At 45.5% G+C, this 24,710-nt stretch overlaps 1 protein-coding gene across 3 annotated transcripts in view; it reads right to left on the minus strand.

Annotated features, from left to right (window-relative positions):
* LOC118502687 (transcription factor RFX3) overlaps positions 1–21,812 on the minus strand; it is a 29,629-nt gene extending 7,817 nt beyond the window's left edge. For 2 of the 3 annotated variants that reach the window (XM_036035201.1, XM_036035200.1), the window contains exons 1-3: positions 21,016–21,812; positions 18,340–19,114; positions 17,997–18,246 (exon numbers count right to left, since the gene is read on the minus strand). In XM_036035201.1, the coding sequence (XP_035891094.1) occupies positions 17,997–18,246; positions 18,340–18,741 (652 nt within the window). In that variant the 5' untranslated portion in view covers positions 18,742–19,114; positions 21,016–21,812. Of the gene's footprint in view, positions 1–7,542; positions 9,160–17,996; positions 18,247–18,339; positions 19,115–21,015 lie in introns of those variants that run through there. The other variant, XM_036035202.1, reaches the window with a different exon arrangement.
* Positions 21,813–24,710: the final 2,898 nt, after the last annotated feature.

The raw sequence follows: 24,710 nt of genomic DNA on the forward strand, positions 1-24,710 counted from the left end.
CTGATTAATTCCATTTTTTTTTTTTGTAAAATGGAGCTTAGTTTTTAATTGTCCAGAAAATGGTGGGATCGGTTCATAATATCCATTGGCTCGATCGTTGATGATTGTGATAAAAAAGTTGCAGCCGAGTTTCGGCGTATCATAGAACAAATCGGATTAAATATTTTTATTGCGTAAAAACTCACTGCTCGGTGTGTGGGTAGCGTCGTGTCCGTGAGTTTAGCGACCACAAACTACCTATTGGCAAGTATCGATTGCTTTTGGACATAGAATGGAGGGCGCTTTTCTAACAAAGTAAAACGAGCAAATAATGTGTATGATACGAGCAGATTGTGCGGAGACTGATATATGCGGCTGACATCATTACAGAGCACAGAAGGCTACGCAAACGGACCATTTCGAACGGACCGTACACCGTATAGTGTAGTGCACCTTCAAAGAGAATCCTGCGGCCATTTTGTTTTTTTATTCTTCAGCGACAGAACACTGCTCTTCCACGGTTCTCGGTTTCTCTGTCTCTCTACCACCCTTTGTGTATGTCCTTCCTTTATCTACTGCCGAATCCCACCCATCATCATCATCCTTGCGTGCTGTTCCCGCAGTTATTATATTCATCCATATTCCAGATGGCTGCTGCTATCACGTTTACAAACGCAAGAAGAAACCCGGAGAACCCCCGGGAAAGGACATCGAAAAATAGAGGGATGACAAAAGCATCGGGGCCCAGCAAACAGGACGGATGGTTCGCCGAATGTGCGAAAACGGAATGATCCGCCGGTGCAAAGGGAAACGAGGAGTCGGCTCCCCCCGAGTTTCTTGTTCCGTGTTCCTTCCTCCGGCCTTTTTGTTGCCTGAAGGGCACACACAGGAACAGCGGGACAAAATTTTTATCCCGTGCTTGTGTCAGCAGAAACATCATTTCATTCAGCGGAGCGCGAACGGGCGCGCGGTGGTACACTTTGGGGCGAAGATTCGGGCAATTGCTTGGGCCCCGGGGGCTGTGGGTGTGGATATTTTTGGATTTCAACCCGGGAAGCTGCTGCCCAACGGAAAGCTGGTCGGTGCTAACGTGCATAAAACGGACGTGCTCTACGGGAGATCCCTCTCCCACTCTAGTCTCGCTCTGTGCTCGCTTGAATAGTGTCCCAAAAGTCATGGCGGAAAGTTGTCTCCATGCTGTACCGGGGAAGGATTGCGTGTGCAGGGCAAACAGGGAAGGCAAACAAGAGGACAGGGAATGATGGTTTTTCATTTTCTTGAAAGAATTTTTATTTTCATTTCGTTTATGAATAGGAAAGGTTGCCCGCATACATGCACACGGTGAGAAGACGTGAATGACGCAAGGGTGTATCGTCCGTCGACTTCCAGGCCGTGGCGCGGAAGAACCTTTTGGGAAACACAGAATTGAATGTGAATGAAAGGCGGGAGGACGGCTGTTGAAAGGTGAGGGGGGGTTTTAGCAAGCATCCAAACGAACCGAAAAAAGAAAGACTGCTTCGCCGAATCAAAACGGATCCCGAAAACGTTCGCTGCTCCCTCGGTTCCGCACAAACCAACATGGCGGCCGACTGGGACGCTACTGCGGGGGCTAGTAATGGCCTTTGTGTGCGTTCTTTCAGGCTGAATGTCCTTCCCGGGCACTTTTGAGTTCTGGAGGGGGTGGGGGAGGAGGGCATTTGAACAAATGCCAGGCGCGCGCTCAATGAAAGGCCGGATTTTACTCCAAACGAATGACTCTAGAATCGACGATGTAAAAACAAGATCATGTCGATAAAGCATTACACACGCGGGAGCATTTTTCTGCGAAATAAAAACAGGATCAGTGGAAAAACGGAAGAATCCGCCGTTTCTTGTTTTGAGCTGGCCTCGCCGTCTCCCACTCCCAAAAAACCTCCCCTCGTCGCTTCAGATGTCCATTGTTTGAACAGTGTTTTTTTGAGAACCTTTAAGAACATAGATTACGGTGGGTTGGGGGAAAAAGCAATTTCTGAATAATTTCTTCTTCTTTTTTTCTGAAGCTCCACGATGAGACTCATAAAATTATTTGCGGTTTACGTAGAACGATTATACATTTCACACATTTTATTATTCCGCTAGCGAATAATGCATGCGAAGGCAGTAAAGCGGTTTTTTGGGGGAGAGCAATTCTCGAGTGCCTTATATGGTCGTTGTTAACGGAAACTTCACATTTGGGTGACACTCCGAAATAATGGATCGGTCGTGTGTTTATACGTTAATAAAATGATCCGTGAAGCGATTGTGAGTCAAATTGCCGCGAATCCTTGAATTATTGTTCTACGAGCAAATTGAAAAAAAACCTACAGTGGAAGTCTCTATTCCATTTGAGATGTAAGTTATTACTCCGAGCTTCAAGAGTATCCTGATGAACTAGTAAGCGCGGAGTTATTTCTGAACTATTCTCCTGCTTTACTTCTGCATTACTTGCTTTCTTGACTTAAATTTAATGTGGCTAGTCAGTTCTGCTTACGGTTTCTTTTTTGCGTAGGTACGCACACGCCGGACTGATATGTGCGGACACAGGACTGACTACCCAACTACGGGTAAAACCAAGTCACGGTATGCCAGAAATTGCAGATCAAGATTTCTCGAGGTTGTAGAGCCATATAAGAAGACATGAGAAAACTAGATTCTTGGACTCTGGTCAATCTGCAATCTTCCTGTACAGTTTGCAGGTAGAATTAGACTCTTCCATACTGTCCAAAAACAGCTTAAAAGGTAGACTGGACAATTTGTACAGCAAACTGGACAATTTTAGAAACATTTAAACACATTGAGTAATGACAGAATGTGGTATATGTTTGTCTAATTATATCTATAAATTATCTTGGGTTGCTCTTGAGCGGTGTCCGGAAAGTGTTACATAGTTTAGCTACAGTTACGGACAATAGAATAAGATCACCTGTTTATCAGGAAGTAGTTAAAAAGCTTGATTTAAAAATCCGGGATACTTCTACCAGGTATCTTCTTCCTTGACACATTGAAGGACCTGCCATTTCTGGCTTTCTGTGACTTGATTTTACTCGTAGCAAAGTAGGCGAGGCGATCTGAGTGGGACATGAACTCCGATCCTGCCGTGTGAAGACTGTAATGTAATTGTTGACGAGAGTCTTGTCTTGAGTCTTGGGCTTCTCCTTCAAGCTATAGGAAAGTCCAGTAATGGTATAAACAGTATTACTTCGTATCAGAAATTCTGTGAGTAAGAGGCTTTACATCTACATAGATGGTACAATTTGACATTTTTTGTTGTTTACTGAATTAACTGGTGTTTTGCTAAAGTTATCGCAATGTGTTCTGTATAAAAAAATGAAGGCTCAAAAAAATAAAAGAGAGGTTATCTCTTCGAACAAAAACAACTATCGATTCCATCACAACCATGCAACAACCAAAAACCCTACAGCTCACAGCAAGGTTGGTGTGCTGGTCAGCAAAAAACAAAACTGTGCCTAAAACAGTTGTAAACATCCTGCGGTGCAGCAATACGGACTCTCGAAGGATCGATTCGTTCCGGGGTGGAACCGTGACCCAAAACAGAACGAGTTTTCTCGTGTCCGGTAAAACGAAAATATCGCTAAAAAAAGCGAAACGCGTTTTAGCAATCAAAATCTACAAGAACAACAAAAAACCATACAGCAGGAACTCTCGGCATGATGCAATTTCAAAAATGTAGCCCTTTAGCAAACACACACGCACACATACTAGAGAACCGCATATCAAAAAACCTTACAAAAAAAAAATAACTCTGGAAAAGGAAAATAGAAACGTAACCGGAATACGCTGGCGAAGGGATTTTATTGCACCAATTTAAGGTTGCAACCGTCATCGGCGATCTAGTCTCATTCCGAGAACGAATCTCGCAATGGGACGCAATAGACATAGAGCGAGAGCGAGCGTTTTCTGCTGTTCGGTGCAATATCGAATCGGGTTTGGGTTGGGAAAAGGATGTGTCTACAGTTTTCCATTCCAAAGATGTCCTGTGCAAACGTACCCAGCGTCAAGCTCAACCCAATCTCCAATTTGCTCTAATTCTTGTGTGCTGCAATCTGCGCGCTGCCGAACAATCGAGGCACAACAGCCGCACACGGAAACGCAAACCTATCGGGGCACGGACACTATCGTGGTGCGTGGTGCAATAAAACGATAAATCAATCGCTTCTGCACCCGTGCCACACGCACAAGAAACCATGTCATTTTTCGTGCCAGTTTTTCATCCACAAAAAGTTTCTTGCATCAGGACCGTCCGGGCATCATGAAAAAGTTGAGGTTTTATGTGAAGGCGACACAAATGCCGTTTAATGAATGATGGGAATATACAGCAGCAGGACTAAGCAGCAGAGCAGTGAGCATGGTCTGCAGGGCAATTGCTTTTCTCAGGGGGATCGAGTTCTACGAGATAGTTCCACGAACTCCCGAGCCTCCTGCCAGTGTCCCGGAGGGTGAAACTGCTCCGGAATGATTAGACAATCGCTTCATTTGGCCATTTCCACTAATCGCTTGCGACAAATTGAGATTCACTCGTAAAACCAAACCACAAATGACATTCCGCGCGCTCGGCTCGAGATGCTCACGGATGTCTTTAACTGGGCGTCTTGCAGTGGTGGCTTTCGATTAGCGGTAATATGATGAGGGGATTAAGGGATGTCCAGCAGAGTGACGTGTTGGAGCCTCGTTTTTGGCATATCCTGATGAGATATTTGGAAATGGTTTTGTTCACAATGTATAGTATGATTTCATGCTGATCAAGCTAAATATGTTTGATAGGCCCGACTTAAATAACATATTGTAATTTAAATTTGTAAACATTTAAAGTATGTTCAAGATACAATAATTGGTCTTCTAATCGTCTCCAAAATGTGGATATTCAGAATTCAGAATCCAGATGTTCTTCACAAGTCTTCAAAATGAAGATTTAAGGGACCGAAAGACTTCAAATTAAACTAAGTTAGACAAACATATCATCATCATAATACTTTACTAAACGAGATTGAAAAAAGCTAGTCCACAAAACAAATCGATACATCCAATCAAATGTCAGAAAACTCTCCCGCTCCCTCAAGATGGTCTCCCTTGCCCGGTGAAACGAACAGTTGTGAGCGGAAAAAACCAATTCGATTAGCAATTTTGGTGTGCGTTGCGCTATGCCGCACAAGATGGTTGCTCCGTACCGTACGCCATTTTGAAGGCACTTGCGGTGACGACTCGGCAATAAAAACGCCCCTAGTCGCAGCATCATCAGCGCTGTTGCTGCTGCCCGATGACGAAGCATCTCGGGGAGCGCATTTATTCTACGGCCAGAATACCATCCACGACGCGATGTTACGGTGGGTGGATGGAAAGCAAGACCAAACATGCGACCATTTCGATTAAGGGAGATTCCACTTCTTCACAGCACCTTCTCATATCGTAAGGCGGCTCTGCGCGTGTGTGTTTGTATGTGTGCGGGAGTAATAAAAACAGGATGAACTATACAAACACAAAGGCCCTAACACACCACACCGTAACGCAATAAAGCGTAAGGACCTCTCGTGAGCCCGCGAGTCGCGAGTGTCATAAACACATAAAAATACTAATGTACTTTTTTGTTTTGTTTCATTTGTGCTCCAGGCTTTGGGCCAGCAGGCCGATAAGCGTATAAGGTGAGTCTGTACAATGCTGGGTTGTTCTAAAACCCAGCCTCCGTCACCCCTCAACGCAAACCCCCGGCATAAGATGACTGGCTCCAAAGTAGCATGAAAAGAATCTCATGACACAAGAATATTGTTATTGCTCGACTTAAACGAAAGAAAAATAATAACCTCCCCCGAAGATGCCCCGAACAACCCCAGCGGAGCGTGTCTTTGGATTGCCCGTCAACGCAAAAAGGGGATCGGCGAAACGGGCTAGCGCGTGGGCCCTTCTCCGTCAACCGGGAGCAACACACACAGCAAACGCGCGATAGAAGTGTGCGCCGTAAACATAAATTTAATGTTGATTGGATTTCTGCGAAATGGCGTACATTACATTACCACGCAGCAGCAGCGTGTGTTACAGTGGGTGGGCGGCGGATGTCCCATACGCGGACGGTGGCTATCGGGAAAGATTACAAAAAAGCAGCTTGTCGTAAAACGAGCTCGCGCGAATTAAATCCACCATTATCGTAAAAGTGCTGATGGTTCGTTCGCCAGCCGGAAGCTGCGGCAAACACTTGTAAGAAGGATCGGCATTAACAAAAAAAAGTTGACTTGCTTTTTGGGCGTTTTGATGAACACACAAACTGGGCAATCGTTAAACCACCAACACGCGAGCGAGAATTTTGTATCTATATTTGTTTCGCAATTAATCGCAAGGAAGTTATGTTTCCACGTACTACAGTCACAATTGCCTCTATAAACAAGATGGCGTATGTACTGGGGGGAAACCCATTTTCAGAATGCTTTTTAATGCATTGAAGTCACCGTAAAGCTACAATGACATGGTTGGAATGCTCCACTGATTCCAAGTTGTCAGGATCATTACTTAAGACGTTTTCTCCAGGTCGGATATAGATAACATCCAAACTTATATTAAAGGCAAATTTATTTTCGAACAAAGTTGGTATGATAAAACCGTTTCTCATAGAAACCAAACTCTTTGGGCTCTTTTTCTTGGTTTAAAGATCCACTAGGTCTTCCCGATGGCTGATGATGATGATGGCTTACTAGCCTTACTGAAACTACTTAGTTGGACAGACGGTCCTCACTACGGGGAAACGGCCCGAATGGGATTCGACCTCCGGTCCTACCGTGTGAAGGCCGACTCAAGTATTACATTAGCTACCGGACCGCCGATTCTCTAGAAAATGCCGCCAAGTCTCTGGGAAGCTAAATTTCGACGAAGACAATAGGGAGAATTTAGAAATGGACTTAAACATCACAGTCACATGCAGCCGATGTTTAACACTTTGTTATACGCTCTATTGGATACTATACACTCTCTATATCACGACGAGATCAGCATCGAATCCCGTCCGAGCTCCCATACGCAGAACTCACTCTCCAGCTAGGAGTAACATCAAATCAAGGAAGTCAGAAATAAGTGGCCTAGACCTTTCGAGGCTGCAGTTCCAATAAACAGACTAAAAGGCGCATCAATTTAGAAAAGAGCCTACATACATAATATGTTTGAAACATATTTAATTCTGCATGAATTTCGATTATTATACTCAAATCGCTATCTGAAGTTACCAAAAAAATAAACCAGCCAACTTGAATCTGTTCAATTTTGTTCCTTAAACAACACATACTATTTCATTGGTTCTGTGTGTTTTAGTTAAGTTCAAGCGATTGAACTTGTTTGAGATTTTAAACCGTACTCGATCCTGGAATATTGATAAAATATAATTAATTTAGGCTAACAGGTTCGACGTGATATCCTATCAACTGCGAGTCCAGATGAACCGAATTTAAATTGATAAATTAAAGCATAACTTCGCAATCAAAATCCATGTCAATAAAATGAAGAACCGTCCAACATGCAATAAATAGGTAATATTGAAGTATACATTACATGAGTTGTGCAGGGAGTAGGATTTCCCGCAGTAGGACATATTGTTGCAACGCCTGTTGTACATCATGGCGGCGGAATTGATCTACTAACACTGCTCTAACTGTTGTATGTTGATACAAAACCAAGGCACAACGCACTGTGTATGGAACACCCTAGTCCATCAATTAAAAGTCCTATCTGACTTTGTTTTCAGATATGGCGGTCCTAATATATTGGATATCCACAATTTTTCGAATCTTTCAAAAACACAAACACGCTGACACAAGCATATCACCACGGTCGGATCGCCACACAGTGATTGAACTATCTATTTTTGAACAACCAAACGCCGGTCGATTGCACTAGCCGTCGGTCAGTGTGTGGAGTTCATTCAACGGAATCCATATTACACCAGCACACGGTATAAGGTATTGGCACTTGTCTCAAGGACGACTGTGGGTCCTCGCCTTACACAGTACCCCACCACCCACAGGCAACAAACTGCACCAAAGTGCACCGAGAGCCACCACCGTCAACAGCAGCAGCAGCTGGTCGGTCCGTATGCCTCCGTAATCCTAGCTGCAAGCTGAGTCTCGGCGTCCGATCGAACTCCGGCGTCTCGGGAGGAAGTTACCATGGGATCCTGCCGAAAGTAGGTTACACCGTCACCATCACTACCGAATGCTCAAGCCACTCAAGACAGGGTTCGATCCTTCCGAGTGGCCTGATTTCGTATGCACACCAAAGACGATGAGCGGTGCCGCCCGACCGGGGACGGCTGCTGGTTGGATTGAAGATTGTGGCCCGGGCGGCAGCCTTCCAAGCGTCTCCAGTGGGGGAGGGATACCGTGCAATCGAACAAAATCGATACCGAACGAATTCACGGCACGCTTCTACCGGGGGAGCGCAGTCGTGCAGTGAACGGCAACTGGCGATGGGATGAAATCTTCAGGGCCACAGCTAGCTCACGCTCGCATACTACTGCTCTCGCTCTTTCGTCCTCACTTTCACTCGCTTTTGTTTCCGAAAAGCGCACACTTTCTCTATTGCACTCTATCAGCCATCATTGATAACTCGATTCCGGTGATGATCCGTCCTGTCCGACACCTGCCACGACCGCGACGCTCTTCCTCTAGCCTGTCTGGTGTAGCTGAGAGTGAAAGTGAATTTTCTTCTTCGATCAGTTCTGGTAGGTAGTTGGGCTAGCCTATCTTGGAACGGAGGCACGAAACGTCTAGTTCCGATGAAGCTTCAGAGGTCATTTGCAGACCGGTCTGAACGGTAGAAGTTTAACCCCGTTGGCCCCAACGGTAAGTGATGTTGATGAGATGCCTTGTTTTCTTTGTCTTCACTCTTGTCACGTGTGGGTCCGTTTTCATAGCGGCCTCTAATCTTTAGCAAAACACGCGTGTGTCACGATCTTAAAGCGAAACTTCACTGAGAAACACCGACCAACTTTACGATTCTCCTAAAGGAAACCTCACAATTCGCACGCACGCACACACGGATAGTAGGCAGACACAGCTGCTGCCCGTTCGGTCGAGCTGACTATCCTCTTGGATGCTGGAATGTGCCGTTGGCGTACGCTTTCACGACGGCGACTACAGCGACAGACCCTTAGCAACGGGCCACGACGACGCGACGGTGTAGAATGAACTGAATTCGATACCGAAATCTATCCCCTGGTGCACCGCGCGTCAGGCAGGACTTTTCCGGCACATATTTTCCTGCCCTAGCACGCCTTCCACCCGCACGCCGGGTCACGCAGCATCCGCAAGTCTTTCTCGCTTTGTTACTCACTCGGATTTCTCTCCCCCTCACGAGCGCCGTTTGCTATCTGTTTCCTGATGCACATGGTGAAGGCTTTCCCTGTCTAGCGTGTCCTCTGCTCTCTCGGTCTCTCTTTTTCGTCCCTTTTCGCGATTCCTCCACACCTTGCCTGAACGGGTAATCCCTTCCGCAACCGAACATCATCCACAGGCCAATCCGAAAAGATCAACAACTTCTGATGGTTCTGGCTATTTGTAATGTCCCTGGACAGTCGGGTTGGTAGACGATGTTTGGCAACGCCAAGCATTGACGAAACATCATCAGTAAACAATTATTTGGATGAGTAAGTTGTTAGATTCTAGCGATCTCTACCGACGACACAAGTGAATGTTCAACGAAAGCAGAATCACAAAATTTAATACACCGATAAAAAATAACTCTTTTCTTGCTTAATGAATCCTTGTAAGGAGGCTAGAAAGGATACACCGATAGGTGTGGCCGTAATGTCACAGAAGAAGATTCGTCTAATCCAGACCAACGAGCCGATCTTCCAGATCAGCTATATTTCGTTACAAGTCGATTTCCCGGAAGAACTGTTTGCTCCAGGATTAGTCATATTTAGGCCCAATCTTCAATGGGTACAGAGCACACGATACAGCTAATTGTCCCTTGATTGATTTCTCACCATGTTCCGCTGGATTCTCCGTTGGCAAACTCTAGATCCAGATTCCGTCTTTCCGCCTTTTTCCGTCGACGACCTTGAGGGATCATCTCCAAGAGCACATCTGCATCTCGGAATGTTGGCGCACTGTGCTTAACACGGTGGAGTTCCCGCAGCCCGGCTTTACACCGGAGAGAGCAGCAGGGTGATGTAAAATGGGCGTAGCAAACGGACAATGGCAGTGTCCGTATCCTCAAAACTGGCAGCATGCACATCCTGGCAAGTTAAGCTCCGCCCCGAAACGCACTGGAAGAGATGCGTGACGGTGTGTGTGCCGATAGCGAGGGGGAACTTTGAACAAGAAAGAGCGAGAGCAGTCGAGAGGGGTTTCCATTACAGCCGGTTTGTCTCCGTGCGCATGACCGAGAACACCCGACCGGAGGGAGACCGGACCGGAACGACGGCATCCGTGACAAAAGGGATGATGGCCGTCATCTCCTTGTCGGGTTCTCGCTTGTTTGGTGCCGGTTCATCCTGTTTGGCCGTAACAAACAAACCCTGGTGGAGGTGCGAGCACAGCAGTGCGAGCTGACGATTCATCGTTCACCTGTATCAGCATCATCGTGGTGGATATTTGCAAAGATTCCATTCCCGATGGAACCTTTCATCAAACAAGGTAAGAGACCGCACACATGCACATCAAAACAAAAACGCACTTGTTTTGAAGTTGACATTTTCTTTGGAATGGGGCTGGCCACCAGCCAGGGCAAAGTTGGCGAACAAATGGACACAATTCTTACACCGCACACCAGGGTTTCCGGGTCATGGGCGAGAGGGAGCGAATTGTAGCTACTTACGTCCACCGGAAATACCAGTAATTTGGTCAAGTATTAAGGCAGCGATAGTGATGGCAGAACCTTTGGCTCAGGTTTTTGCTGCAGCAGTTCGTGTTGTGGTTACCCGTACCGGGTACCGTAACAGGAGAAATGTTGCATATTAATAGTGGAATGCAATTATTAAATCGTTTTTTTCGAAGCTCCCACGTATACATACATTACGGATGGATGGACGTTTAATTTTGGAAGTTCATGCCCTTTTCTCACAGCATCGCCAAGCGATGGTGGGTTTCGGGAATCTTTGGAAGCTCTCAAAACTATTGCAAAGCACCGATGATGAGGTGAGATGTTCCGGAAAGGTTGGACCGAAAGTCTTCCAATAGAACTATTTTGGACTGTTGGTGGGAAGATCAAAGGGATGTCCAGAATATCGAAAACCCTTCAAATGGATGTTTTAGATTTTTCGGTAGGTAAACGGTCAATTGTGCCTACCTTAAAGATATAGGATCTATTATCAATTTAGGAGCGTCCACAGGAAAACTACAATACACGGGCGAATTCACCGCAAGATAAACGAAACAATGGTCGAATAGTCTGCGAACCGAAACAGGTGCCACGATAATATCCTTCACAGTGCTTTGTGAGCTTCCTCAACACTGTCAAACTCAAACGGCTAAATTTTGTTTGTGAGGCTTTAAAATTTTGCGATAAAAATCATGACACACAATGAACACGGCACGACCGTGGTATTCGCAAACCGAAAGGCGATCGGTTCAGATATCGATCCCTGATGTCTGGCTATGGGAAGCGGTACACCTGTTGCGCGCCATACCATCCGATAGCATCACAGAGCGAAACGGGAGCATCACTGTAGATGTGGAAAACATTTTGTACTCATTTTACTCAATACACCAAGCTTCATCGGTTGCAGAATAATGGTAGTATCCATATCAGTGCCATCATAGGTGGAGTTGAGAAATTAAATCAATAATTTTACAAGACCGCACTAAGGTGAGGCAGAAACATGGTAAAGGGTCCAGCGATAGCGACATCTTTGCTGCAAACTGGCGCGACGCCGGACACCCTTTTCCCGAAACCACCTGCGACGAGCCGTTGGGCGAGTATCAATTACCCGTTCGATGCACGTGCAAGCGTCAAGCAGCGCGCCTCTCGGAAGGCACGTGTTGCATAACCTGAGTCCTCCGACGAACCGGCTGAATATGCTTGGCACACAATGGCAACATTACTCGCCACTCTAGCGTATTGTCCTACTAATCGTACAGGTGGCGACAAGATTCCCTCCTCAAACATTAGCCCATACCGGCTGACACAATACCAATGATGCGCCCTCCTCCGGATCCCTCGTTGTTTGTTATTATTTTTATCTATTTATTTGTATCCCTTCGCATCGAACGGCACCCCTTCTTTGCAAGGGAAGGTAAGGCTGCACACACACACACACACGCAACACACCCCGTTACCCGCTGCGTAATCCTAATTAATTGATGCGCAAATGTTGTCCAACAGCTTCCATCCCAGCATATGTTTCAGGCTGGTGCACACCTTCACGGCTTCTGTCCGCCTGTCGTGTGTCTGGATATCCGCACCCTTCGGGAAAGCGGTTCAGGCGCTCGTAAAGATATCAAAGGTAAAAAATCAATTCCACTGTACACAGCAGTCAAGAGAGTGATCGCAGCGATAGGTACGATATAATTTTCGAGTTGTTAATCCTCCCATTATTAAGTGCACGGATACAAGTGATGATGCCGTGCTCTAGTTTCTTTCCCCGATATGCTTGCTGTGCCGTACCGAGGACGCGGTCCCATATACACGAAAGGACCCCTCGCACTCGCTCACCGTGGTCCGAGAGCCATCTCTTGCGTGTAGCGAACGATCCGGATGAAGGACTTCGGCCGAAGTCCTACCGAGCGCGGAGGGATAATTCTTCCAATCAAGACTAATTATTTCAGGATTACATTCGCTTCACTACACCTCGATGCAGTGCTTATCGAATGAAGAGTGCGCGCACACACCACTCTTACACACACACCCATAGTACGCGTTTTCCCTGGATGCAACTTTGCTGGCGAGTTTTTTTCCCCCCGTGTGTCTGTTGCCTTTTTTGATCGGAAACTCGGATCGGTCAAAGTACGCAGCACAACACGACGATCTGGCTGAGCGAGGCCTTTTGTGTGTGTGTGTGTGTGTGTGTGTGTGTGTGTGTGTGTGTGTGTGTGTGTGTGTGTGTGTGTGTGTGTGTGTGTGTGTGTGTGTGTGTGTGTGTGTGTGTGGTGAGATTTTACCAGCGTTCGGGAAAAGAAGCAAAAAGGATAATAAACTCATTGAAGGATAGAGATGTAGAGCGCCCCATTTTTGGATTGTACGACAAACCATCCATTGTTGCACACGTACACACGGCCAGGACACGCAGAATTACAAACAATCCGGTGAAGTACGTTGTGATAAAACCATTGCTGGATTGTTAGAAAAGTATCGATTTGAATAGCTTTTTTCTTTGTTGCATGCCTAGCGATTCGCGAATTTATGGCGTTTTTAGCTATTCGTGTGGAGCTATTTAACGGATAAAACAACACGAAAAGTAATACAGATAGTTTTTCCGAATACTGGATGGTTACCATGTTCAAATAATTCCATTCGTCACAAATAAAATGTCAACTTTCATGCATACGCTCTCCTGAGGCAACGAAGTCACGATATCCTTGGCATCAGCATAGAGACAACAACATTGTAAGCACTGTCCTTAGATTTTGAATTCTCTAACTCAGTACTTTTGGACTGCACAACTACTGTTTCCATAACTATTCGTCAGCTCAGTGAAGCAGGCGTGAAAGCAACGCATGACCAACTTTCGTATGGAGAACAGCCAAAGAAACCAGCGCGCACCAGCTTGGCGAATTCCAGCACCGGCGACAACACCACATTCACCAGTAACGAGTAACGACCATAAATGGAATCAGCATTCGATAATTTCCACCAAAACTAATTTCCACCGCTCGCTAACACGCTTACGCTTGCACGCTTATTATGAACCGACGACCGAGACCACAACACTCACTGCCTCTCTACCATCATCGCGGCAAAAACTTGGAGCACGCGCCCTATGCCTCCGCCACGGCCGTCACCATCAAACCCGTCAAATAAATTTAGATCAAGAAGATAAAACTTTACATCGATTCTACTTAGCTCCCCCCCGATAGAACGTCGCTTCGCGCGGCAAGATCTGTAGTTAAGAGTTTTAATTAGTTCCAGGATCTCGCTTGCGCTCGGTGAAAGCGTTTCGTCTCTTGATGTGTGCTATCCGATAAGATTATCGCCCGAGAAAGATGGAGTGTGCCGGGGAAATGTTTTTCGCTCAAAATCTTTACCAGTTATCGCACACATCTTATGGACGCGGTGGTTTTCGGTAAGGATGGCTCATTGGACCGTGAGAAGACTGAGGACACACGGTTTCTTGTGGTTTTGGCGAGCAGGCGAGCTCTTTTGTCGTTCCAAAAAACAGAGAAAAGTCATCCTTTTGCTAACCAGCTACGGTACGAGATTTGTCAGTAAATGCTCTAGATAGCAAGATACATGGCATTTGATTTTTGTAGCGAAAGTAGATAAATTGAGAAAAGCACTTTGAGAATCCTCGGAGTGACACACGCAGGGGCGGTTTTGCTTTCCTGCCGTTGCACGGGAGACACGCCAGCGGAAGGTGAAACCGTATCAATTTCACCCCAATTACCACACCAGCCAACCCGGTGGTGGTGTGCCACCTATAATCAGCAGCTCGCAAGTTTTTCAAACCAGCCCAGGCCACGGGGACGGTTGTTGATGATAATCTTAACGGGGGTGGCCAACCGCGACGCTCTCACAGGAATAGGGCTGTTAATTTGTGATCCTTACTTTCTTTAGCGCATCCTTCGATGGCTTCCCGCCCGAAGCCTACTTACCCTCTCGCTACTGGTACTACTGGAGAAGGGCGCGCCAAAACCCACTTGACGAGATAATGAGTGGGACGAGCGTGTGGAAGAGCAGACGGTGCGCGGATTACGCCCTGTACCATCCTCATCCCGAACCGGGGATGCGGGAGGCAGGCAGGTGATAGGCAAAAAGTGATACATTTAATTGTGCCGGTGTGCCTAGTTGGCCTGACCGTGCGATGAACTCCAGTAGCAGGAAAACGGTAAATCGGTGCCCTATTCAAGGTTACAACGAGGATCGGTCGTGTCTCGCCGTACGGCCGCGAGCAGGTCGTACGGGGTGGTTTCGCAGTTGCAGTGAGCGTGTCTGATTACAGCGTATTTTGACGTGTTTGACAAGTTTTCCTACGAAAATCCTGTCGGCGCGGTGAGAACCGTACAAAACGGCGGGAACCGAAAGCCGGCCACACGGGATGACGATATCTTGCCATTATAAAAAGGATACGTTTAATTAAGCTACCCGCACTACAACCCATCGACAGGAATCGACAGGGGTTGCAGCAGCAGCCAGGACCAACAGAGCAAAGAGGTGAAATGAAATCGAGATAATAATAGATCAAAAGATGAGTTGTTTATCAACAGTGATTTGACGAGATTGGGAACGGGGAAAAGTGGACATTTTTGTTGGACGATAGACGGATAGTGCGGATATAGGGTGCACGCTATCAACAACATCACGATAATAGCACTTGAGATAGTGATCCGCGCTGTGTAGTAATATAATGAGCCGAGGAAGCCAAACAAGCGAAAATGAATAAAAAGAACTTTAAACAAACAAATAAACAAATCAAACCCAGCGTTTCCGAAATTTCAGCTCTGCAAACGCAGCAGCGATTCACTTCCGGGGAAAAAATTTGTTATGTTTTAGGTAATTGACTTGATTGCGCTCTGTTCAAATGATGTTCGCGTATATGCGAGATAATGGTGCAATGACTCCGTGGAGCAAGAAAATAACGGATACGATTGAAACCAATTTAGAGGGCAGAAAGGGCGTCAATATACATTATTTCAAATCGGCATCGAAATTGGATCACTCAAGCAAACGCAATGTAATGGTATTGCGCCTTCGACGTGCTTGACTCGCACACACTCGCAACACTAGACACACCTCAGTCGCAGGAGAAGTTTGCCATTTTTTCCCTACAATTTTCCCTTCTTGCTGCCTTCGTCGCTGGATCGCATCCGCCCGCCACACTTCTGAGAACAATTTACGCACCGGTGCTGATGCTTGAGTTCCTCACGTGTATCCGTGGTCCACACTTGCGACGGGCCGATGTGCGTTGCGCCGGTAGCACATACGTACGGCCAATGCTCTATCGCCGGTTGGTAGCGAGCCGTGGCGGGCCCCAAATGTTCAATGCCCTTTGATTCGGGGAACGCAAATAAGCCTACGTACGGCAAGCAGGTTTGCAAGCATCCACAAAACGCACGTGCCGTCACGCAGTGTGACAATTTGTCGGAAAAACGAAATATTTTCCCGACCCGTTGAATTTTGGCAAACGGACCTGGGGTTACTACTTCTCCGATGTTTGGAGCCCCCGGAGCACTTTCCTTCTGGGCCAATGACCTTCGCTTCTGCACGTATGCTCTAATCAACTGCGCTTCACAATATTATCACATGAACGATTGGAAAATGTGCTCCGCGGGATATGGCGCGTTTTGCGGGCGTACATGAAGCAGGAGGCGCACCGTAAGAAAAAAAGCGTCAGCGTGATAAAAAGATCTTTGACTACATACGAGATGCCGCTGCTGAAGAGTCAATAATGGACACGCACACACGATTGAGTTTGTTACATTTTAACAAGATGATTTCGAGCTCGAGAAAGGTTGAGGACGCAAGAGCTAGTAACGTGATAGCTTTTGCATGGGTATCAATAAAACAGATAAGATTTTATTTGAGATAATATTTGATGGCAGAAAATTCGGAAGGCACGATTTGCATGTGAAGGTTCCACCTTTGAAAGTTATGAACCACTCTAGGAGTTGATGGTAAGCGAGTAACTTAGAAGAAGTAATTAGTCCTACGTACGGAGATGCGGTCAGTATGGGATTTGATCATCGGTTCTGCCGTGTTGAAGACCGGTGCCGCTATCGCCTAGGCCATCCGAGCAACCCACTTGATACGGGAATTATAGTACGAAACCAAGTAGTATAAACAGCATACAAACATTGTGTCAAAGTCAACTAATTCCGCTAGACATTGTCCATTGTTGAATAAGGATTTTATGGATTTGAAAGACTGTTTTCCCATGTTGAAAAGGGTTGCCGTTGTTTGAATAGCATGTATGATTTTCGGAAAGCATTTTATGGTTTTGAGAAATTGTATTACGCTGTAGAACTAGCCTGAACAACCCTGTATGATAAATAATTTCCTTTAAATAGAAATAGCAGATTTTCTTTCTTTATAGTTTTCGTCAAATTATATTTAAATGTGAATAATTGATATTAGGTATGGAAAATTGATCAGCTTGATCAATCTTGATCAAAAATAAGTCATCAACTCACTTAGGATATTCAAAAAATGTAAGCGCTGTGGACCCAAACAGGTCATAAGCAAGAATAATTTCAATGTCTACTGATAATCAGTAATTTTACCAAAACGAATCTTATCACAACTTTTGCAGAATTTTCAAACGGCACAACATTTTATGGTTTGTACAGTCAACCTTCTTTTAACGAATTTGATGCGACTTAGAGGTTGAGTCTTGTGGAAACCAAGACCCCTTACATGAAAAGATCCTAGGAATGATGTGGCCACCTTAAGTCGGTGGTGACAAGTTTTATAGTAGATAACATCAGTTAGACACTGTTGCACGACAAGATTCGGTCGAGTAACCGACATCGACGCAAACGCAAAATTGATCGAATTTTGAAAAATTCTTCATTTTGAATGCTACAAGTATTGGCATTAAGTCAACAAGGGCCTAGTAACGCTTGGGACAGACGATTCTAGTCTTAAAATGCTTGCTATAAAAATTTGGAAATAACATAAATTGTTAAATTTTAAATAATCGTAATGCACGATTTTGATCGTTGAACAACAAATTTCTTTTGTCATTTAAATTTACTCATTACACAAAACAAAAACGTGTTAAATCGAGCATTCGTTATGAGGGGTTTAACCGTTGTTATACTTTGATCCACTCCAGTTTCACCAATAAGTCTTCATAACTTAGTTGTATTAAAGGTCAGTTAAGAGAACTAAATGAAAGCAAAATCACTTACCTGTTACAGTGATGTACTGCGGTGTACCATCTCCCGGACTTTGGCTTTGAACGACCGCTACCTGCGCAGTCACCTGTGTTGACGACTCATCAGCCGTTGCTTCCGAAGAGTTACCACTCTCCACACTCTCGTTAGCTGCCGGACCATCCAACAGCTTCTCGTTATCGGCCTTTAGTTCAGCGCTTTCGCTATCCTCGTTTAAGGGAACAATGTCGATCAGGGTTCCGTTCGAGTTTATCACAATTTTTTTCTAAAATGTAAATACAAATGTTTATATTGCACGGGTGGAACAAAGCAAATGTCTTTGGTGCACGAAAAATGTGCAACTTGCAAGAAAACCAACCTGCTGAATGATTTGCTGCAGCGAAAGTCCATTTGCATTTCCCAGAATGTTCATAATGTTGGCATTGTTCGCCAGTAGACTAGTGGACATGAGTGTTCCTTTCGCACTGCCATTCTTTAACCCACCAGCGATAGCGATCGTGGAAAGCTGCGAAGAGCTGGATGGTCGCGAGGCCATGCCGGTGACCGAGCTCGCCACACTCACCGTTGCCACCTCCTGCTGTGGTGCCGCTGGCCTAGCGCCGTTAGTTGGGCTTCCCGAGTCAGCGGGTTCGGTGCCGGTTTTTTGTACTACAACACCTTTGTCGGGTTGCTCGACTGTTGCGGAAGCTGTAGCTGAGCTACCGGTCGGTGCAGGAATTACCGTAATAAAATTACGTTGCGTTGCTAACCGTGTCGCCATGATTTTCGTTTGGTTTTAATGATAGCTGCTTGTTTTTAAGCATAAATAGTGCTCTCTCGGCGCGCTAGTGCGAGTGTTTAAATAAATTATCTATTAATCTTCCCTGTAAAGTGTGTGCCGGGTACGATCCGGGGCCGTGCATAACATGCAAACCGTATGTTATGTCCTTGATGATAAATGGGGTAAGCGTTGATATGAAATGTTGATGTTAAGAATAGTTGGGCGGCACAGTTATCACTGGGGGTAATGGTATTGTTCCACGGGACGTTTGACGAGTACGGAACCGTTGTGTACGGAGAGGGGCGTCAGATAGTTCGTATTTCCGCTGAACTTAAGTGCCGCAGAATATCTCCTCCTAAAGTAAATATAGAATCTGAAAGAGAAAAGGTAATCATTGTTAGAAATTTTGTTTAAGGATGACATTACATGTCTAAATCTTTGAATAAATTACTATCGTACATACTACTGCTAATACTAATTCATTGGTACATTGAGCGCCATCTGTTGCGAGCTTTATGAGTCACTCCTCATGAACTCGCCTAAAGTAAGCAATATCGCATGACTCAGGATTTTTAATATGATCATGTTAATACAACGTTTTACTGTCGAGAAGCACTTATATTGATTGTACACGTTTAATTGTACTGTATTGTACTAGCTAATCAACAGAATTGTCAAATTAACGTCTATTCTCACAAACATACGCCGCTTTTAACGACATTGTAAGCAACCAAACCCACCAGAATGGATCATTAACGGATGTTTTGTTTCGCAATTGCTCCAATCAATCGTATTCCCACACGTACATTCATTTACGTTCGATCAGCGGGACATCACGGGACAGCCCCGGTAACACAAAGAAGACAATTTAAATCTTCCGAGAGATTACACCGCCCGTTCACGGTATGACACACACACATACACAGGCTCCTGCAAGGATCCGCGGAACGCCAATTTCTCGCGTATTGGCGTATTGTTTGTAAGCACAATTAGCGAAAAAACAAAACACAACTCCCAAACGCCGGTCGTCGGTCGTTAAGAAACAGAAACGAATGCACCAAGCACAGGACGGCTACTGACGCCTAGCGATCAAACGTCGCTGCTAAGGACTGCAGCGTGCTGCTAGGACACCGGTGCATGGCGGTGGCAACGGACACTTTGTTAAAAAAGCAGACAAACAGCGAAGCATAAAATAAAACCAGCAGCCACTGTCGAACGAGAATCGTATCGATCAAACATACTCCCGTGTACGGACCCGCCAGCTAGCCCAATGCTCCCCCTTTCCCCCTGACCCCGGTAGTGTTGTGTTTTTCTGTATATCCTTTTTTGCGTTAGAGGGTCCCACCTTTCCGCTCAGCTTTTCCCGGTATGGCACCGGGCCAGCTGCAACGCACAACGGGGGAGGATACGAGTGCAGGATACGCTTCGCTAAACACCTTCGCGGTACGTTGTCAGGGGTCCTTTCGGGTCGGGTCCTTGCGTCGGAGCGTGTGGTCTAGGTGGCGTTTAGCGCACATGCCATATGGGGACGCGACCGTTTCATGATGAAGTTAGGTGAAGCAACGGAACCAGTATCGTTCCCCCTGGTTACGGGTATAGTGAGCGAAAGACGACGGCCAGGTAGCAGGACAGGTACCATCTCATGCGGAACGTGCTCTGCTCGGGTGAGTTAAGTTAAACCCGAAGGCAATAGTAATATCCTGCCTGCTTTGCTTTTGCGTGTTTGCGTCACGTGCTACAAGGGAATCGGTAATGTACTTTTCAAGATAGAGATTATTGAAACAAAGACCGGCAACAACAATAAGGAATTTAAAACATGAATCACATTAGCTTTACGCTTTCGACCGCTCGAAGGTAGAGAAACTTGAATTATAAAACTTGATACCAACAGCAATGATGCAAACTATTTGCTGTAAACTGTCCCCGAATGGATACGATAAATGCTCTGCCCAATGATGCGTAAAACTTAGCAACCCGTGGCAACGCGTGTCTTGTGCACCTGGAAACCGTCATGCTGCTGTGCACTGCTGCTGTGCTGGGCGCGCATAAGTTCTGCGCGTCTCACAGTTCTGGTAAACAAACCGCGGCTAGGCGATATAACCACCGCCGAGGGTGTAAAGGACATGGCTCGCCCCGCCAAGCAGGGGGTATTAATATTTGTTAAATTATTTGACTATTTTTCTACTGAGCCATATGCATAAAATGCTGAACAGTAGTATCATTTCGTGCTTAGTTAATTTTCCATGATCCCACCCCCACCCCATTAATGCTTACCTCTCTATCCCTTTCGCAGGATGTAGGGCATCTTTTCCGGAGAAAAAGCGTCGCACTGCTGCGTGTTTCGATCCATCGCTCGGTTTTGGGAAACTATCGACTCAGCTACGAAGTGGGCGGCTGCATTCCAGCAGTGTTTGGCTTTGCCTTTGAATGTCTTTCTATCGCCACGGACGACCTGTTGTTACACAAGCACTACATCCAAACAGGAAGGATGTCCGCACGATCACACACGCTAGAACACGACAGCAGGGTTGAGTAGGACGACGTTGCCGTACCCAGTCTAGGGACTCCGTTTTGCAACACGGTTTCGTTCTTGGAACGGTAAATATTTTCCTTCCAAGAAGTAGGAAAAGCGAACGTAGTACCGGTAGTGTGCACCAGCTCTTTGCGTCCCAGTACGTTACTGCACTGCGAGAAACTGACGAGATACCAGACGAGATTACTGCGATATTCACGCTGGTACGTACGGTGGTGCAAATTCCCGGTTCACTCTGCTACGGTTGTGTGTACACTCGTGAGGATGAGAATTTTTAGCACGGGAGTGCACACAGAACGGGTTGATCCACAGCAACTCGTCGCCCAAAATCTGTCTGTTGGAATCGTATTTTCCGCCACAAAAGCAGTTCACCGCAATCGTGTTTGGTTATTTGCACCGAATTATGTATCCGCACGGGGCACAGCTAGCAGTGAAAAAAGGGTGGCGGAAAATCCTTTGCACAGTTTCGTAGCAACTACTTTGGTGAAATCTCTTTTATTTTGTTATTCGTTTTTCAGCTCGTTGCCAAGGAGACAAAATTTTGACAGCTGCTGTCAAACACTGCAGCACAAAGTGTTGATGGTGAGGAGGTGGTCTCGCCCGTTTCGTATCAGAAAATGTTGTAAAATATCAAACGAGTGTTTGAAATGAAAAGAGCTCAAGAAAAGTATAAAAAACCTGGTTAATAAAGCATATCCAAATTAGTTCATGCTCGTGTGTTGTGCATCATCGCTTCATTTCAATTAAATGCTATAAAGAGAGACCATCACCCATGTAAGCACTTTGTTCTCGAATATTTCCCAAAAATATAAATCATTGATAATTTGAATAGAATTTAGTCTTTCAAATAAATCATTTCTTTTCATTAGAATTATCGCAATGTTTATTATTCAACAGAAGTGCATTCCAATTTGCACAATGATTTGTTTTGATCCTCGAATCAGCCGCCTTTTCATTTAGCCGCTTTTGCATTGTACTAAAGAGCCGCCAGCAGCCGCGCGGATGTTGACGGTACTAAAACAATATTTGAAAGAGCCGTTGGCAGTACGATTTTGCGGTAAATGCTGCTGTAGATGATGAACCTGTTTAAAACATTGTATTTAAATTAATAATTAAAAAAGACTGCTTGTTTAATTCTTTTAACTTATTTGATTACTGATCTTGTACTATTTTTTTTATGAAATTGATATGAATAATAAGCTTGAACAGCTTTCTGTAGTTGGATGAAACATGTACAAAAACAATCACGGTGCTTGGCAGAGGATTTTAACCAGCTCCACCATTCGTCCTATGGTCTGGTAGGTCAAGACTTTAAGAATCTGTCTATATTGAGGATATAAAATTGGTATTAAATAAGATTTGTCCATCGAAAGTTGGTCTGCGCTATCCGATTTTTAGTTCATATTTGACCCAATGTAGGAAGCTTTGCTAGCTATTGATGCATTAATATAACTTTTGAAAAATAATTAAAAGTGAACTCTAAAAACATTATTTTAATGCTCGTAAACGAACTAATGCACTGGTTTAAAAAGTAAAGTATCCTTTCGAAAAAGAGACTTACCTGGTACAAAACGGTGGCTATGATGGCAACAGTGTATGTGGTTGTTTTTTTTTATCCCAAGACTTTGTTTTGCAAACTTGCAACAATTTTATTCTACCGACTTACCCGTCCCATCATTATCCACCCGCACGATGTGTAAGAACAAGAAGAAAAGGCTTCCCACACTACTAAAAACCATCGTCCAGGAACATTAGCTCTTGGGGAAGGTTAATCCAACCGAACCGCGGAGAGTGATGGTTGTGTCATGAAAGATTTTATGCGGAGATTTTTATGCTCTCTTTCTCATGCTTTCAGTTGTTGTACCTCTCACTCTCGCACTCACACTCTGACTCTATCACACACATATTTCCGTGGCAGGTGGATGATTCCCGGCAGAGGCACTCCAAAGCTTGTGTGATGGGCCGAAGCAAAAACATCCGTGCAGGACGAACCACCCGACCACGGTAACCACCGCACAAAGGCGAGAAGAATGCAACGAAGCGCAAAAGCGAAGAAAATGTTGGTAGTTTTGTTTACTTTCAAAAGAAATTATGTTGGATCACGAGAAGACACTCTGGGAGAAGGGAGAGAGAGAAGGCGTTTGGGCAAGGGCAGATGGAACGAAAGGAATTTGAATCAAGCAAAAATTGGGTGTGATGTGGGTCGAAACTGGTGGTGATGGTGGTGGTGGTGGTAGCAAAACAAAATCGTCAAAAAACATATTTTCCTACATCCACATCGCTGAAAGGGAAGGTACTCCGGGAGGCGCTACTTGAGTGTTGTTACCGGTCTCGAAGGGATTTATTAGATTTTTTGGTCAGGCCGGCCGCCTCTTGCTGTTTGATTTGGCAGCGAGCGGCCTTATGCCGTGGCCGTGGAGTGATAGCATTCAAGTAGACATCAAATAAATCCTACGCATCAAGGGACAACCGGAATGGACGGCTCGTCTTCTTTTTGGGATTATGGCCGAACGAATACAGGCAGGAGAATGTGAAGGCGTACTGTAGCATTTATGAAAAATATGACTTCCACCCAGCTCCTGCCAGGGGGAAGGTAAGCGGGAAAGTAACGGTCCGTTAGACCCATCAATGTGACAAGCAATATTGAAATGAAGCAACACCAGTAAAGGTGACAATTTATTCAAAGGTGATTTTTCACACCACATTACGGTGCGTTGGTGGATAGCTTCCAACGGGGTAGGATTTTATTATATTTTGTTCTAACGTGATTACTCGCAAGGAATCCTTTCCCCTATACAATGGGAAGCTTCGTTGCATTTCATTCGATGACGGTTAAGCGGTACACGACAAGGAAAAAAAACGGCTCCATTCACCATCATCAGTGAAAAGCCTCTTCAATTGTCATCATTTATGACGCGGGCCCGCGTGATGGGCGAATAATTTACGGAATTTGGGGGAAGAATGTCAGGAGCAGCATTGCTACACATAAAACATAAACGCTGTCCATCAATCGACTCGGTCTCGTGCGTGCGAGAGCCGAGAGAGCTGCTGAGAACTGAGGTGCTGGACCAAGAAAACTCTCCCGTTGAAGTAGCAGCCAAGAGTACAGGGTACTGAGAGTGAATGAAAAACGAAGGAAAATCTGAGAAAATACTGTCCCCAAAATGTGATGCCACAGTCACTATCCTACTCTACCCCATGGGAACGCCCGCTTGAAACTTTCTCCCTTTTCTTAACGCGAGCACACGGATTAACGAGGAAATTGGGCGGGAAAGCGTGCTGGTCCTGTGGGGACCACCATCGCACAGAACTGAGCGAGAGCACACCATACCGGGAGAAAGCTCACGGTGCAGAGAAAGCCCGCCCGACCAGCGTATTCGGCAAGTTCGAGACTGAGTGAATTTTCACTGGCCCGACGGGTTCGCATTCGGTCACC

The sequence above is a fragment of the Anopheles stephensi genome, chromosome 2 (assembly GCF_013141755.1).
Source record: "Anopheles stephensi strain Indian chromosome 2, UCI_ANSTEP_V1.0, whole genome shotgun sequence".
In the NCBI taxonomy this organism is placed as follows: domain Eukaryota; kingdom Metazoa; phylum Arthropoda; class Insecta; order Diptera; family Culicidae; genus Anopheles; species Anopheles stephensi.